The 17311-nt window shown below is 33.4% G+C and overlaps 1 protein-coding gene and 1 non-coding gene across 9 annotated transcripts in view; one reads left to right on the top strand and one right to left on the bottom strand.

Moving 5' to 3' along the window:
- Positions 1-17311, bottom strand: part of CNOT2 (CCR4-NOT transcription complex subunit 2) — a 102665-nt gene that overhangs the window by 50585 nt on the left and 34769 nt on the right. The window contains exon 2 of one of the 8 annotated variants that reach the window (XM_039866002.1): positions 2118-2175. The exons of the other annotated variants lie outside the window; for them this stretch is intronic. Within the exon in view, the coding sequence (XP_039721936.1) occupies positions 2118-2138 (21 nt within the window). The 5' untranslated portion in view covers positions 2139-2175. The remainder of the gene's footprint in view (positions 1-2117; positions 2176-17311) is intronic. 8 annotated transcript variants of the gene reach the window in all.
- Positions 8113-8241, top strand: LOC120605167 (small nucleolar RNA SNORA18). The gene has a single exon (XR_005653540.1). It is a non-coding gene; the product is annotated as a small nucleolar RNA SNORA18 (small nucleolar RNA).

Raw genomic sequence — 17311 nt, 5'->3', positions numbered from 1 at the left:
ATAAATACAAAAAGGGCAGTTAACAAGTAGATGCACAGGAAACATATGGCCCTGGTTGGAAATATGATTCAGCAGAAAACTAGGGACCTACTTATATGAACACATCCACAATCATTATTTTGGGGAGTAGGGAGAGTTCTTTCCAGGGGTAATAAGAATAGTTTATAAAAAGTCTCATCCAAGAAAACAGGGTAGCCCGTATCTGAGAAAAACATGAAGAGGGCACATAAAGAAAGAAAAGAGAACATATCATTCTTCCTAATCCAAAGGCCATTTACTGAAATCTGGGGTCTGAAGCTGTTTTACTCAAATGATATTCCCAAAAACCATCTCTTAAAATGCATGCCCCAAATCTACAAATTCTCTAATGATTGTTAACAAAAAATCTAAATGCCTCTATTAGTTTGACTTTGATCTAGGAAGACCATGTTGTGCACGTTTTGAATTCAAGAAACAGATTCTGTGGTATTCTAAACCTTTAAAATCACCTGTATCAATATGCCTTATACAGATTCAAACTTGAACCATCAATATATAAATTTTAAAAGTGCATCATCCTAAAACCAATACTCTTAACAATTCAAAAAGTGCTAACCCAAAGACAAAAGCACACAGTCATATACCAACTAAAGAACCAACTATAATTGGTATGCCTTCTGAGCAATAGAGTTGTGAACTCATACCATAAGCCCTAAAATTAAAATAAGCAGTACTTTATTTTTAAATATTAAGACACAAATTTATAAAATACAAGTGGAAGGACATGTAACAGTAGAAAACCTGTAAGTTTAGGATATAAAACAAATCCTCTGAGCATAAAGGAAATTTTTAATGAGGGTGAATATCTTAAACCAATCCTTAAGGGGTGGGGATCAATCTAATAAAGAGGGAGGAAGGAAAGGAATGCAGAAGAAACTGGATGTACGGTCTGTTTTGCTAGGGGATATGTATTTCTACAAGGCTCCCAGTAAATTAAAGCAGAACAAAACAAAACAAAGCAAATCTAGAACTTAAGCGATGAAAAGGTGAGATAAACTGCTCAGAATTCAATATTTTGAGACCTGCAAATGCCAAATACTTGGTGTCTTTAAGCATGACACACTTTCTCTGAAGAAATGTTGGCAATCATAGGCTATATTAAGTTTATTTTTCCTGGGTATAATTTTGAATGTCTTGTTATGCGTAAAAGAATTTAGAAATCCCGTGGATTGGAATTATACATGATAGATCTTGAAGAACTAAAGAATCAATTTTTGAAGGCTTTCTGGCAAGAAAGGTTTTTTTTGGTCAAGAGCCAAAAAGGATAGCATTAGTAAGCAAAGTAGTGCAGACCCAGGGTTATACTGCTACAAAATTATTTCTAAAAAAATCATTCATTTGAAAAACCAAATCTATGATGTTAGATCACAATTTTCATTAGAAGACAAACAAGCAGATGCCAGGAGTGTTGGCATTCTATACACAGGTGAGCTTATTCATTCAAATACTTGCCGAATTTGTCCCAGATATTGTGCCTTCAACTGCTTCTATACTTATTTTTGTTAACCCCAAACCTAGAGATAGGTAGAAATATTCCAGTCTTCCTGTTTAGACGTCAAAGAAAAAGATGCCTGAAATTTCTATTCCTGCAGATATTAAAAATATAGCTACCTGCCTAAAATCTTGGCAAATAGAAGAACAGCATGTCTAAAGCTAGTGGAAGCGATCTAAAACTTGCCTCCTTCTGAGACCAAGTTACATGTATCAAAATTTTAAGTGTACAGATTTGTGTCTTCCAATTTTTTTTCTTAGTTTCTTTTCTGAAAATGAGTTTTCTGGTCCTGCTATACAATGTGGAGAATATAAAATACACACACACACACATACACACCTAACACCCTTCATTTGCATTACAACATTAATGGTTTATTCGGTTTAAGGTTTTCCCTGTTTCACATCTAAGAAGTAAAATTATATCTCAGAGCACCAGACTTTTAAGTTTAATGATTTATAAGAAAAATATGTGTTTAAGGAACATTTTTAAACTAACGAAATAACTACTAAATTGGCCCAACATCCACCCTCAAAATACTGATGAGAGTACCATTTTCCCCCAGCCTCTCCCACCACATACTTACCTGGGCAACTTCTTTCAACATTTGCTACTCTGGGGATTGGAAAGCTCAGAGCAGGAGGCTGAAGTGAAGAAGGAAAGGTTGGAGGGTGAGCCATGGCACCAGCCCCACACTAGGAGCTCCCCTGAGATACTACAGCAGGGTTGACACCACAGCTCTGAAGTTCAAACTCCAGCAAACGATAAGAAAGAAGTCCAACCAGAACATGATAAACGATGGGATTCTTCTGCTCTTTGAAAAATAAGGAAATTATGCTATAAAGATCTAAATGTCCAGTTTCAATATTATGACTCCCTGGTTCACATCTTCATTATTTCCCAACCCCAAAATCCTCTCTCAGACTGATTCAAAGTATTCATCAAAAAGGGCATGGGGGAAGAGGGGTTACACACAGCTTTCTATAAACTTTCACACTTTTCCAGAAAATGAAAGAATAGGGCTTACCTGGCCATCATGAAAATGTCTTAAGACAATACATTTAAAAATTGCCTACCCACTCCTTGTATACTTTCTTGCTCTCCTAAGCACTCAGCATTAAATCTAAGACTCTCGTATACATGAACACCATCAACCAGCAGAATGACAACTAGACTATATGGATGTATATTTAATTCCTAAAAGCAGACCAGTGAGCTTTTTAAAAACCAGGGATAACTTCTGGTATAAGTATATTCCTTGGAAAGAAATGAATTTAAAACTGTTCAGCTCATAAAAAAAAAAAAAGAACTCCTCAATTAAAATAACTTTAATCAAACTAGACAGAGAAAAACAAAGATTTTTAAAGAAACCAATCTAAACAGAGGACTTAAATGAGATTTATTCACTTTTATAAATACTTGTTTTATAATATAAAAAGTAAATTAATGATTCTGATTAACATAGATTCTGACTATTATGAATACTAAGGTTAATAAAAATAGATTCTTAAAGATAACATCTATTCAATAACATTATTGAGATGGCAAATATTTTAAGACAGTGAACTAAATATAGAGGAAGAGCAGAATCTTGAATTATGTTATATGAAGCAGTTAAAAATGAAGTGCTCCTTCAGCAAGGGAACACAGGACCTTTAAAATATTTCTATACATCTTGCAATTTAAATTAATTGAATAAACATTCAGTAAGCACCTACTATGTGAAGTGCTAGATATTACATGTATACTTTTCTTACATACTTTATCCACTTGATGCTCAGAATAAAGGAACATCACAAATCAAGAGAGAATAGAGCCACCAAGGCTTTAGTGAAATTACCCTCTGTTTCCTCTAATCTCCTACCATTTCCCCCTTATCTTATTGTGTTCCAGCCACACTTGCCTCCACTTGCTGTTTCTCAAACACATAAGGCATACTACTGTCTCCAGGACTTTGTACTTGACTATCCTCCAGTAATGCTCTCTAATCACCCTGCTTCAGGTATTGAGTCACCTTAGGAGGACTTCCCTGTCTACTCTATTTTAAATTACATTACCCTTTTCTCCAACCCCTTAGGCACTCTCTAGCCCCTTTCCTACTTAATTTTCTCTACAACATGTATCAACATGTAGCAAGAAACTCATTTTATTTATTTTGTTTAATGTCTTTCTATGCTCTAAAATGTCAGCTCCATGAGAAAAGAATTTTTTTCTTTGTTCACTTCTGTCTCCACAGGATCTGGAACAAGTGTCTGGCACAGAGTAGGTCCATAACATGAATGTGGCCTCATCTAACTCCATGCATGCCGTTACCTGAGTATTATTTGACACTAACTGACCAATGAAGTGCTTACAGCACATGCAAAAACTTTATGAGCAAAATAAGTATTTTAAAAAGTACTGGAATTCTGTAAAAATTAATGTTAAATTTTATATTTCTGAAACATGTGAATAAAAATTGTTTTATGCCTTTTCCCACTGAAACTGATAACCACTTCCAAAATACCTAATAGACTACCAAAAACCTTCAGTGGTTAGAATATTACACTATGAAAAGTACCAGATAAGGAGATTAGAACAATTTTCTTTCCATTTCTCCAATTTTTTTCTCGTTAGAATTCTCAAAAAAAAAAAGTTGTTTTGATAGTATTTCAGACTTACAGTTTAATATGATGAGACAACACATGTATCTTTTTTATCATAAAATACCATCAGAAGAATTATACTGTAGTCTATGGGAATATGTACTTGGGAGTTAGCGGAACAGTACACGGGCCTGAACAGTCCAACAGAGTGGGCCTGGTGCAAATAAGTACTAATATGTATTGAATGTCTGCTCAAAGCACTTTATATATATATTACCTTGCTTAATCATAAAAAATCTCTTACTTTTCCCTCAAACTGTAGACCCTATAGACTATAGTCAATTAGAACAGTCATCACATGTAATACCTAGCCCCTGCAACCACAACATACCAAAAGCTTATTCTCCAGAAAAACCCAAGTAGATAGGCTCCAAATTTTGGAAATTAGTCAAAGTGTTAAGGGTGAGGCATGGGTTTGAAAACTGCGGGGTTAAGACCTACATTCTGAACCATGGGATCCTCAACTTTCTTTCTTTACAGAACACTACCAATCAGAACACCTATACCCCACCTTAAAATTATAGCTGACTCTTGAACAATATAGGTTTAAATTGCACAGGTCCACTTACATGCGGATTTTTTCCAATAAATACTATAAGTGTATTTTCTCTTATGATTTTCTGAACATTTCCTTTTCTCTAGCTTACTCTGTTATAAGGATACAGTATATAATATATATGATACAAAATATGTGTTAATCGACTTCATGCTATCGGTAAGGCTTCTAGTCAACAAAAGACTATTAGTAGTCAAGTTTCCGAGGAGTCAAAAGTTTCATGCAGATTTTCAACTGTGCAGGGGTCAGCACCCTTAACCTCCACATTATTCAAGAGTCAATTGTACATGTTTTCAGTATAAAAACTAAATTGCTCTTGAGAAACAAATGTCACACGTTACGAAAATGAGGTCCTTGCCAATGAAAAGCTTAATTCAATTACATATTAACAAGCTCTGTCCACAAATGCTGTTCTCATTTTTTAAAAACGTTTTATTTGAAAACAATTATAAACTTACTGAAGAGCTGTAAAAATATTAGTATTCCCATATACCCCACTTTTCCCTAGTGATAACATCTTATATAACTATAGTACAAGTATCAAAACTAAGAAATTAGATAATAATTTAACAACTTTATCCAGACTTTACCAGTTATTCCACTGTCTTCCTATTCCAGGATCCATTTAGTTTTGTTTCCTTAGTCTTCTCCAGCCTCAGACTTTATCTGTCTTTCCCTGTTTTTCACAACACTGATGTCATTAGTGACACTGATGTGATAACTACACTGTATAATGTCCTGCAATTTGACTATGTTTGATATTTTCTCATGAATAAAGTTATGGATTTTAAAAGCCACCTAACCACAGAGGTGATGTGTCCTTCTCAAGTGCATCATATATGATGGATGTATTCCAATATGAGTGCATGTAATGATATGTCTTATTATAGGTGATATTAACCTTGATCTTGGTTAAGTTGGTCTATCTGTGAATTCTCTCCACTGTAAATTACTATTTTCCCTTTTTAAATAGTACATATTTTGAAAGAAATACTTTCAGAATATGAAAATATGTTTGTCTTTAAATTTGTGCCCATTAATTATAGTATTCATCCATGGATACTGCCTGTAGCATCTATTGCTGTGATGTTCTAATTGTGATTTCCTATTTTATTCATTTCTTTTGTAGTATATTTGTTAACTAAAATGCTTCTTCAAGTAAACCAATAATCTTTTAAAGACCTCACTTTTAAATACGAACAGTATGTCATAGACTTTACCTAACTGGACCAAAGTGATACACGTAAAAAGTGAAGAATAATGTCTTAAAACCAGGGTCCTTCACTTTCACAAGCATATTCTTTCAGCTTTACTACATTGCCTTTATCCTAGTAGAAAAGTTTGAAAATTTCATATGACTCAAGCAGTCTCTCTTAGCATTCTGACCTTGAAAAAAAACTTCCTATTTTCATTAGCACATGTACTATAATGTCTTTAATTTACTAAGCCAGATTAAACAACAGAGAGATAATATACTATTCTATGCTACAAAACACAGACTTTGGGAGTAAGAAATACTAATTAGTAAAACTATTACCTCAGCTGAGAAGGTAAATGGCTACTGTCTGTATAGGTCTATTACATTCTCAGGAATCTTGAAGGATGGGAATTCAAGGAAAATCTTCCAATTTTTTGCTTTAGGTAAAATAAAATCAAGGCTATGATGACTCTATATATGAACTGAAATTTATTTGTTGACTTGGACTGTTTTGTTTCTTTCCAAGTGACCTTTAATTGCTGAGAAAAGATCTAATATTTCTGTGTATTACATATCATGTAATGTCTTAAACAGTATTCAAGCCTTCACTGAATAGTGACACAAAGCTCTTTATCAGGAATGCTTTTTCATCTTCTCAACCAAAATATAATTTTAAAAATGAAATCTTAGGACTTCTACTTCCAACCAAGATCGAGTAGTAGGGACCCGCTCCCCTTCCACCTCTCTTGAATCATCTTTGAAAATGTATAAAATACATTAAACAATCGTTTTTCAGATACAGGATATCAAGCATTGTAAGACAATAAGCCCTGAGAGAAGAGAAAGAATTGATGTGAGCCCTACAACTGTCCTTGCTTACAGACTGAAGGAATTTCCAGGTTGTAATGCAGGGAGAGGGAGTCCTGGTGAGCCCAGAAATCTCTGAGATGAGGAAGAGTAGCTAAGAGTCTGGGTAGGCCAAGAGGGTTAGAGTGAGAAGGCTAGAGTACCAGACAGGAGTTAGCTGCAAAGAGAGAGTTCTTAAGATCTGAAGAGGATCTCTCTTGAGTCTTCAGCTAAGTACTGATCAGCATAGCTTATGAGGAAACTACCTGAGGCTAGGAAACCAAATAGTGGAAACAATCTCCAAGAGTCACACAGAGATATTCCCACAAGCCAAAGTAGAAAAATCATTGTAATGGAGAAGGTATAGATAAAGGACTCAGTAGAGTACAGCCTCAATAGTTGGTAAAAATTAACCCTAAAGGCTACTGTGGTTCTAACAAAACTTAAAAGTTAAAAAAAAGGAAGTGTCAAAAGGCTCAAACATCACAGAGCTTTTAAGTAACTCAGCTGTTTCCCCCAAGAAAGGTGAAGAGTATTAACAGAAATACAAAAAATATATAACACTGAACAGGTAAAATTTCTAAAGACTGGCATCCAAGTAAAAATTACTAGGCCTGAAAAGAAGCAGAAAAATAAAATACATAATGGAGAGAAGGGAAAAAACTAATAATCAATAGAAAGAGAGCCAGAAATGACACAGATGATAGTATTAGTTGACGACATTAAAACAGATAATCACATTTTGTATGTAAAAGGTAGAATAACTGGCACGATGAGGAAAAGAGTAGTGAACTTAAAAAACTATCCTAAATAAAACAGGGAAAGAAAAAGAATTTTGTAAAAAAATGAAGAGTATCAGTAAGCTGTGGGACAACTTCAGGTGACCTAATATATGTGTAACTGAAGTCCTCGAAGCAGAACAGAAACAAAATAAATATTTAAAGAAATAATAGATAAAAAGTTACCAAACTTGATAAAAACTATAAACACACACATTTCAAGAGGCTCAAGAAATCTAAAGCACAAGAGTCATGAAAAAAATTATACCAAGACACATCATAATCAAAATATGTAAAACCAATGACCAAAAAAATCTTAAAAGTGTCTAGAGAAAGTTACATTACATAAAGAGGACTAAATATAAAGATGATAGAAGACTTTTTGTCAGAAATTATCTAAGTAGAAGACAGTGGGGCAAAATCTTTAAAGTACTAAGACAAAAAACTGTTAACTTTGAATTCTATACTAGCAAATCTTTCAAAAATAAAAGATTTCAGACATACAAGGCCTAAAAGAATTCATCGCCATCAAAAGTGCATTACAAAATATTTTTTTAGTTTAGGTCTATCCTGATGGAGCTTTTTCTGTAGACCCGCATCATTATAAATGCTTCATAGAGTAAATATGTACTTTGCTTTACTCATAGAACTATGGTAAATCTGTGGGAAAGAACCACAAAACAGAGACGTTAAAAACATAAAACATCTAACAGTTACTTTTTTAAATATTAGGTACTGATATACTCCAAAGATCTGTATTATTCTAGGGTGTAATAGCTTAAGGGTGAATATGAAACTTATTCAATACTTAGAGGGTGTCTGAAATTGAAAACCAGGAAGATCTACTCTGAACCTAAAAGTGTCCCTAAAGGAAAATGCTTGAAGAAACTGAATCCCAAAGATTATAGGTGGGAAATTTTTGAAGTATGTCATCAGTTTGTCCATATTCAAGAGGAGATCAAGGAAGCCCAACTAAAAGAACTGTGGACTGACATGACAAATGTGGGTTAAACAAAGTTTTAAAAAGGCTATCCTGAAAATTATGACTCAAACTTTGGAGGAACTAAGGTGGTAGGCAGTGGAAGGAATCACAGCATGTGAAATCCTCAAGTAAAAGTTGACTTTAAATAATTTTGCCTATGTGTCATATATAAAAAACAAAAATTAAGTCCTTCAGGTAGAAGGGAAATGATACTACAAGGAAAAAAGAAGAAAGGGAAAAAAGAGGGGAGTGAAGGAAGGAAGAAAAGAAGGCAGGCAAGTGGGGAGGGAAGAAAACCAAGGGAACGGAAGGGAAAAGAAAGGATGGAAAGAGGAAAGAATGAAAAGAAAAAGAACTACCAAACATTTTAAATTATGGATGACAATAAAAAGCAAAAATAACACTCCCTTTCCTCCAATTACAATGAACAGTGAGACTGTATAACAGGGGTCTAATCAGAAAATGCTTCCCTTAAGAAGTCAAAATTCAGCTGAGACCTAAAGAATGATTAAGATATATGTTTATTTTCAGGAAAGCCCCCAAAGAACCTACAGATAAATTTTAAGAATAAAAACGTTTAGCAACATTAATACCATATCAATTTAAAATGAACTGTATGTCAATATAACACCTCTAAAATATAAAAAATACCATTTATATCCCCTAAAAAAGCAGTGGAAAAGTAGAAAAGTACTTATGTATCAATCTGACTAAAGATTTGTACAACCATTATTTTTAAAAATAAAACTACTGAAAGAATATACAGGAGACCACAATATGATGAATTCAGGGAAAGAAAGAACAACATAACGACATTAATTCTTCCTCAAAGTTACTGCAATTCCACTTACAAACAATACTTTTTTTCATATTCTAAATTTGTCACTGAACAAAAGGCCAAGAAAGTCAAGGTACTTGTGAAGACCAAGGCAAACAGACAGGCATGAAAATTTAACGCAAAGCTATAGTAGTTAAGAAAACATGATATTGGTACAGGCATAGAAAACAGATCAACATTAACAGAATAGAGATATAAGAAAGGAACCCGCAAATATAAAGAACTTGATTTACAACAGCGCTAGCACTGCTAATTAGTTGAAGAAGGCAGAACTACATGATGCTAATACAACTGATCTTCTGTGTGTTGAGGAAAGGTAATTGTGCTAACTCACACCATATTAAAAAATCAATTTCACACTACTAGAAACAATAAACAAATACAGTAAAGTTTCTAGATACAAAATCAATGTTCGAAAATCCACAGCATTCCTATACTCTAATAATGAAGTGTCAGAAAAAGAAGTGGAAAAAATAATTCCTTTTGCAATTGCAACAAAAAGAATAAAATACCTAGGAATAAATTTAACAAAACATGTGAAGGACCTATATAATGAAAATTACAAGACCCTATTAAAAGAAATCAAAGAAGATACAAAGAAATGGAAAGATATTTCGTGTTCTTGAATTGGATAAATAAACATAATTAAAATGACCATATTACCTACAGCATTATACAGATTTAATGTAAATCCCATCAAAATCTCATCAGCATTTTTTAAAGAAATAGAACAAAAAACATCAGATTTGTATGGAAGCACAAAAGACCCCAAATTGCCAAAGCCATCCTGAGAAAAATGAGGCGGGAGGCATCACTACGCCCAACTTCAAATTATACTACAAAGCGACAATAATCAAAACGGCATGGTATTGGCAGCAAAACAGACATATGGATCAGTGGAACAAAATCAAAAGTCCAGAAGTAAACCCATATTTATATGGGCAAATAATGTTCTCCCAAAAAGCCAAAAACATACAGTGGAGAAAGGAAAGCCTCTTCAATAAATGAGGCTGGGAGAACTGGAAAGTCACCTGCAAAAGAATGAAACTAGACTGTTGTCTAGCACCACATACCAAAATTAACTCAAAGTGGATTAAGGACCTGAATATAAGACCTGAAACAATAAAATGCATAGAAGAAAACATAGGAACTAAACTCAAGGACCTTGGACTTAAAGAGAATTTTATGAATTTGACCTCAAATGCAAGGGAAGTAAAAGCAAAAATAAATGAATGTGACCACATCAAACTAAAAAGCTTCTGCTCAGCAAAAGAAATCGTCAACAAGGTGAAGAGACACTCATCCAAATGGGAAAATATATTTGCAAGCAACGCCTCCCATAAGGGCCTAATATCCAAAATATACAAGGAACTCATACAACTCAATAATAAAAAACAAATGATCCAATCAAAAAATGGGCAGAGGACCTGAACAGACACTCTCCCTAGAGGACATACAGATGGCCAACAAATATTTGCAAAGATGCTCAACATCACTAGCTATTAGAGAAATGCAAATCAAAACCACAATGAGATACCACCTCACACCTGTTAGAGTAGCTATAATCAACAACACAATAACAAATGTTGGAGAAGATATGGAGAAAAAGGAACCTTCATACACTGCTGATAGGATTGCAATTGGTACATCTCATACGGAAAACAGTATGGAGGTTCCTCAAAAAGCTAAGAATTGATCTACCATATGATCCAGCAATCCTTCTACTGGGTATTTACCCCAGACTTGAAAACCCATATCCAAAAAGATATTTTCACACTGATGTTCATAGCAGCATTATTCACAGTGGCCAGGACACAGAAGCAACCAAAGTGTCCTATGATAGATGACTAGCTAAAGAAGCTGTGGTACATATACACAATGGAATATTACTCAGCCATAAGAAGAAATGAAATACTGCCATTTGAAACAACATGGATGGACCTTAAGATAATCATGCTAAGCGAAATAAACCAGACAGAAAAAGTTGAAAATCACATGATATCACTTATATGTAGGATATAAACCTAAAAGCAACAAATAAACAGGACAAACAGAGACTCACAGACATGGACTATAGACTAGTGGTTACCAGTGGGGGATGGGGGATAGATGGGGTAAAAGGGGTCAAATATATGGTGACAGAAAGAAATCTAACTATGGGAGGTGAACATGCAGGGTAAACATATATATGCCTTATTGTTAAAAGTGTACAGCTGAAACTTGTTTAATTTTGTTAACCAATGTCACCATAAAAAAATAAAATTAAAAAAATCAATTTCAGATGGATTAAATTTAAATATGAAGACAAAATGAAAAATCTTTGAAAAAGATATAGGAAAATTTTTGCATTTACTTAATTTCAATAGGGAAATATAATCAAACACCACCTCGATAAATTGTTTAAAAATTAAAAATCTGACATTATGAAATGTCAGATCATATAAAAACTGCTGGTAGGACTCGAAATTGACACAAACACTCCCAAACATTCTTCAAAGATCTTTTGTAAATTTAATTTTCCTAAGTTTTGAGACTATGGCTTGGTTCATAAAACTAATTTTTTAAAACTCCCTCTTCTGTTGTCTTCGTATAGTGTTTAAAAATACAAAGGCTTGTTTTCTGAGATTTTCTAGCTCTGTTCCCCTCTTCCACTTTTATCCAGACCTTTTCTCTCCTGTTGTTGTTGTCCATACCTTGCTCTATTTTGATTTCACTCTCAGAAATTTCTCCTCAGCAAGGTCTTGGCGGGTCAGTCTTGAAAGTCCATAGAGCCAGGCTGCTCAAGACACTTTAGGCCTCACCATGGGTCTCTTACACTGATTTAATTAATTAAGTGGGCCAAATCCCTCTTCCAATTTCAAACTGGCTAATTACACACCACTTTCAAATGGGCTGTTCACAACTTTGAGATGCTTCTAATTGTAGGTCCTGACTCTCAATGCTTGTCCCTACTTTTTTATGCACAAAAATTGACAAATGCATGTCTTTTTGTTAGTGCTCACCTGCTTATATTTGGAGTTCATGGAGATACATCACCAACTTTTGTTACAATTTTTTTGCTCTCTAGTTGTTCTATCTTTATGTAGAAATTCAGAAAGATTTTTTAAAAAAACTTTAGCTGCCACCACTGGTACAATCATCCCAGAATCTAAGCAAGGCCTTAGAATATATTTAAAAGCTAACTTTGCTTACTTCTGTATTTTGATTCATAGAAATACTTACACTGTTTTACCTTTCTAATTAATGATGAATATATTCCATATTCATGATTGAAGCAAATTGCTTAAATGTAAAATAATTTTCTGAAAAAGAACACACTATTTCATGTGTAAAAGCCTAGGGCCTTAGTTCTCAAAAGAGCAACACAGTGAACACACACTCCAGATATTTTAAATCTTCTTGAGGAAATACAGCAGTAGCTGTCAGATAACATGTGAACTGCTGTTTAGTGGCCTGAACCTAATTACTTGGTTTAACAGAGCTGTTAGTATTTCTTTTGGCATAGAGATACTGAAAAAATTACTGAGACATTAAGGGTGCCATAAATCATGTATTGGTGAAATTTGCTTTTTGAGAAACAAATGTCACCTCATTTGATGAATTCAAAAGATGAGGAAAAAAGTATTAGAACATATAATGTATTCAAAGAACGGCTAACATTGTTAGCATCATGTAATAATAAGCCAATCAATGAGGAACTTGGGAGTTCATTTAACTTGATACTCTCGGTTGGCCAGAGGAAGAAGAAGAAGAGGAGCCATAAATGACATGTCAAAAATTAAAAAAAAAAAAAAAATTTAAGACGACAGTATCTAAATGACGTCTATTGACATCATTGCTGGGAAAAGAAGCAGAACTCCCTTTGAGGGAGAAACATCTCAATTTTTACTCCAGTAAAAAGGGGCTTGAGTTCTCCCTGCAGCCTCTACTGACCAGGTTGGGGTCTAATGAATATCTAATGACATGAGCAGAAGCATCCCATTCAAAGGTATAATTTAAGAGCAACCTCATTTTAGCAGGAGTTGTATAACCTCAACTAAAGAGAATTTAGTCATCCATTTTGAGTTTTTTCTCTCTCTTGCTTCATCTCTGGCTATAGACAATAGGTCACAGCCATTTGCTTCCAAGAGTTTCAACAGTAAACTGTGAACCAGTTTGTTGGTTTCAGGCATTTATTTTTGAATTCCTTCCCCAGCTTACTCTTGTTCACCTTAACATAACACTAAAACAGCAACAATGACTAAAGCCTCCATCTTTTAGCTCTAGGTACCAAATCTACTCTGACTACTGTTCAACTGCTAAGTATTCATTTTTTTTTAATTCCTGTTCATTTTAAGTATTCTTTACATTCATTATTTATCTTTAACATACTTTAAGGTACCACAGATTCTAAAATGCTCTGATGCTAGTGCTGTTTTTATTCACTCTAGAAGGCATCACCAGAAGGTTATAAGCTACTATGTTACAACTATGACTGTAAGATATCGTATCAGCTGTTAGATGCACTCTGACAGAAGATAAAAATTTCAACAATGTATAATTAGAATAAAAGAACAGGGTACTTCATTGCTTATTTACACTACATTTTCATTGCAATACATAATACAGTACTGTATAATACTCTTGCATACTGAACGGAAACACAGTTATACATTTGTATGTGTTAAAAAATTAGGCAACATATTTTAACTGCTTGATATTATGCAGAAATCCCTAGTGAATTGTTTACGATTTTGGACGGGCTAGATATTCACTTTTTTTCCATTTGAAATAACGGAAGATATGGCACCACTTTCCAAAAATTGCCACACAATACATGAAGATGTATATACTGAAACGCACATATGTAATAATATAATAATAAAAAGAATGAAACGCAAAATTCAAACTAGTGATTACTTCTAGGGAAGGAGGTAGGGTAAGGACGGGACATGGAAAGTATAATATACTTTTTCTGCAGCTTGCATATTATACTTAATGGAGTAAGTATATTATACAAGCTGCAAAAAAACATATATTTGTTAAAAACAAAACAACAAATCACATTTGCACATTTGTACCTATATAATCACTAGAAAAGATCAGAAAAGATACACACTAAACAAGAGTAAAATTGTGAAGGTAAACTTACAAGTTCTATTTTATGTTTCCTTTTTTTTCTTCAAAATTTTTGGGATGAGCAACTGTTACTTCTGTGATTTAAAAAACTAATAAAAAGGAACCATGCTAGGTACTGGCAATACCAAAATAAATAGCCACTTACTGCTAGTGCCTACAGCACAAATCTATAGGAAGACAAGGACAAATAAACAGATAACTACAATGTATGCACGCAGGCTATGAAATCAAGATAAAGGAGCATTGAGTCCATCGGAGAATGGCTTTTGGAAGTTGCCATTGGCACCTAATTCTTAAATCATGTGAAGAAAGGTGAGGCATTATATGAAGAGGAACCAAACCAAGTAAAGTGAATGGTAGAGAGACTAAAAGCAGTTCTATATTATTAAATGGATAAACTCACTATAGGGAGTCAGAGGACAGACACTGGAAAGGTAAAAGGATGTAAGGATCAGAATGTGGAAAGACAATATATAATGTTTAGGAGCTTAGCTTTTTTATGTAAGACGGAAAGCCACTGATGAGTTAAACTGATAATTAACATGGTTATATGTGAACATGCTCATAGCTGGAGTAAATCAGTATAAATCAAAGGAAGAAATATTTGGCAAAAAATCAGAGTTATATTTCCTTGAAAACAGCTTGATAGTCCTTTAAAAAAGGAATGAACTGTGAACTATTTAAATAATTAAATTATCTTACCTTAAGGTATGCCAGTCTATCTATGCAAATAAACTTCAACAACTCTATTCAAACTCCTAAAACTGAACTGGGCTTAAATTTATAGTAAGAAATAAAACACAGACTATATAATAGTATAAAAATTAATACTTCAACCAACACCCATCATAAAGTCATTTATTTTTAGCACAAAGCTGAGGAAATGCACCTTCCTAAACTGAATTCCTGGGGCTTTATTTAATCAGGTCTATAAGGAAATGGGAATTAGAGAAATATTATTCTTTTAAACTCTGGAATATTAGCCTATTATCAGGATGCTTAAATATCACTATAAGACATCAAGTGCTTTCCAAACACAAAAGCCCTCCAAGATAAAATGAGTATCAACATGGATACAAAGAAATACCACTTTTCCATAAAAAACAGGAAATAAAAAATTCCTCCAAAATGGGATTTTTAAAAATCCAAGTCATTTTACCTCAGCATATACAAACTCTTAGCATGACCAAGACAAATGTAAGTGATTTAATATTCTTTTGAATTTCTCATATGTGCTTAATATATTCATGTCAGACAGAAAATTGTATTTTTATACGTGTACTTTTCAGAAGGTTTAAAAAAAATAATTTTATGATGGAGATTTAAACCATTGTTCCAAGGGTATTTCAACATGTGTTAAGTGTCAATAAGTAACAATAAAAGAAAAGGAAAAATATTTTCAGCCATGAATGCATTTTTCAGTTAATCTCAAAAACCTGGGTTATTTGTAAATAATGTGACTGAAACAATAAACTATTTTTAGAGTAAAAGAGCAGGAATTATGAACTCTCTTCATGTGTAAAACAATCTCATTTTATTCCCAAGTGCAAATTTTGGAATTCTATATTAATATGGTTCCATTAAGTAAATTAATCACACTGTGCAATCATACAAAGTTCTTTACAAAGTGGGTTATGAGCACTGAAAAGCCACATAAACTAGAATCACAATGTTCTTAAAATAATTTACCGTAACCTATCAAAAGATGCAACAGCTCAAGTGCTGTGACCAATTAAAATCTTTTGAGTCAAGGTAGTTGGAAGTGGTTGTGAGACAGGAGTTGCTACAGCAGGTATAAATAATTAGCAAAGGCCGTGTTGGTAAAGTCTTATGAGAATTCAGAACAGAAAGGGTTACAGGGAGAACCGATTCCACATAGCTTACTGTTGCTTATTAAAATCATAAAGATCTGGCAAGAAACTTTAGACAGAAAGTCAGGTGAAACTCTAGAAAGGTTAAATATGATACTACTTTTTATTAGAGACAATGCCCATATCAGAACCTAAGGCTTATAATCAAAGGCTCTCTGCCATTACACCATGAATACCCATAAACAATTTTCTTCACTTTTCCAATTCGAAAGAAGAAAAAATTAACTGAGCTAAAAATAAATGATCAGCAGATTAACCAAAGCTGCTGCTATCAAACTAGTTGTCTTCACAGCCTCAAGGTAATGAAACTGGTTGGTGGAAGGGAGACAAGGAGGTTGTATATGTATCTGTGCATGAAGCCTAAAGCTTATTCCTACTTGGGCTTTAAACTATCTGTATTCTGAATAATTTGATAAAAGATTATTATCAAATGAATAAAAAATATTTTCTTTGAAGAAATTAAATTCAAATGTTTTCCTTTAATCACTACCTTTAAAATTCACCTCCTTTTAAAAGCTAAGAAAGAAAAAAGAAATATTCCACTTTAAACATCCTTTGACACTACATAGGGGATGGATATTAACTTATTTAATAAATGAGAAAAGAATCTAGCATTATAAAAACAGCAAGTAAATAACAAATTAAATAGAATTTGGGTCTCTGAGCATCCTGGGATTTTCATTTCTATTTCTTCTATATGCTAACCAATTTTGTCTACATTTCTGTGATGCTCCATTACCCTGAATAGAGCATAAAGCTTTAAATTTAGTCTTTCAGAGATAATATGTATAGAAGCAATCAATATTTTGTTTTATGGAATACTAGCTCTGAATCCAGCCATGATGTTATAAATTGTGTATCAGATAATCTAAGTTTTGACATATACACACAACAGAAAATTTGTTTTGACAATAAAGAATATACATTTATTGTAAGTATGCTTTATT

The sequence above is a fragment of the Pteropus medius genome, unplaced genomic scaffold, assembly GCF_902729225.1.
Source record: "Pteropus medius unplaced genomic scaffold, Ma_sr-lr_union100, whole genome shotgun sequence".
Lineage (NCBI taxonomy): Eukaryota > Metazoa > Chordata > Mammalia > Chiroptera > Pteropodidae > Pteropus > Pteropus medius.
The sequence above is the reverse complement of the archived record's forward strand: the minus strand, read 5'-3'. Positions and strand labels throughout refer to the sequence as shown.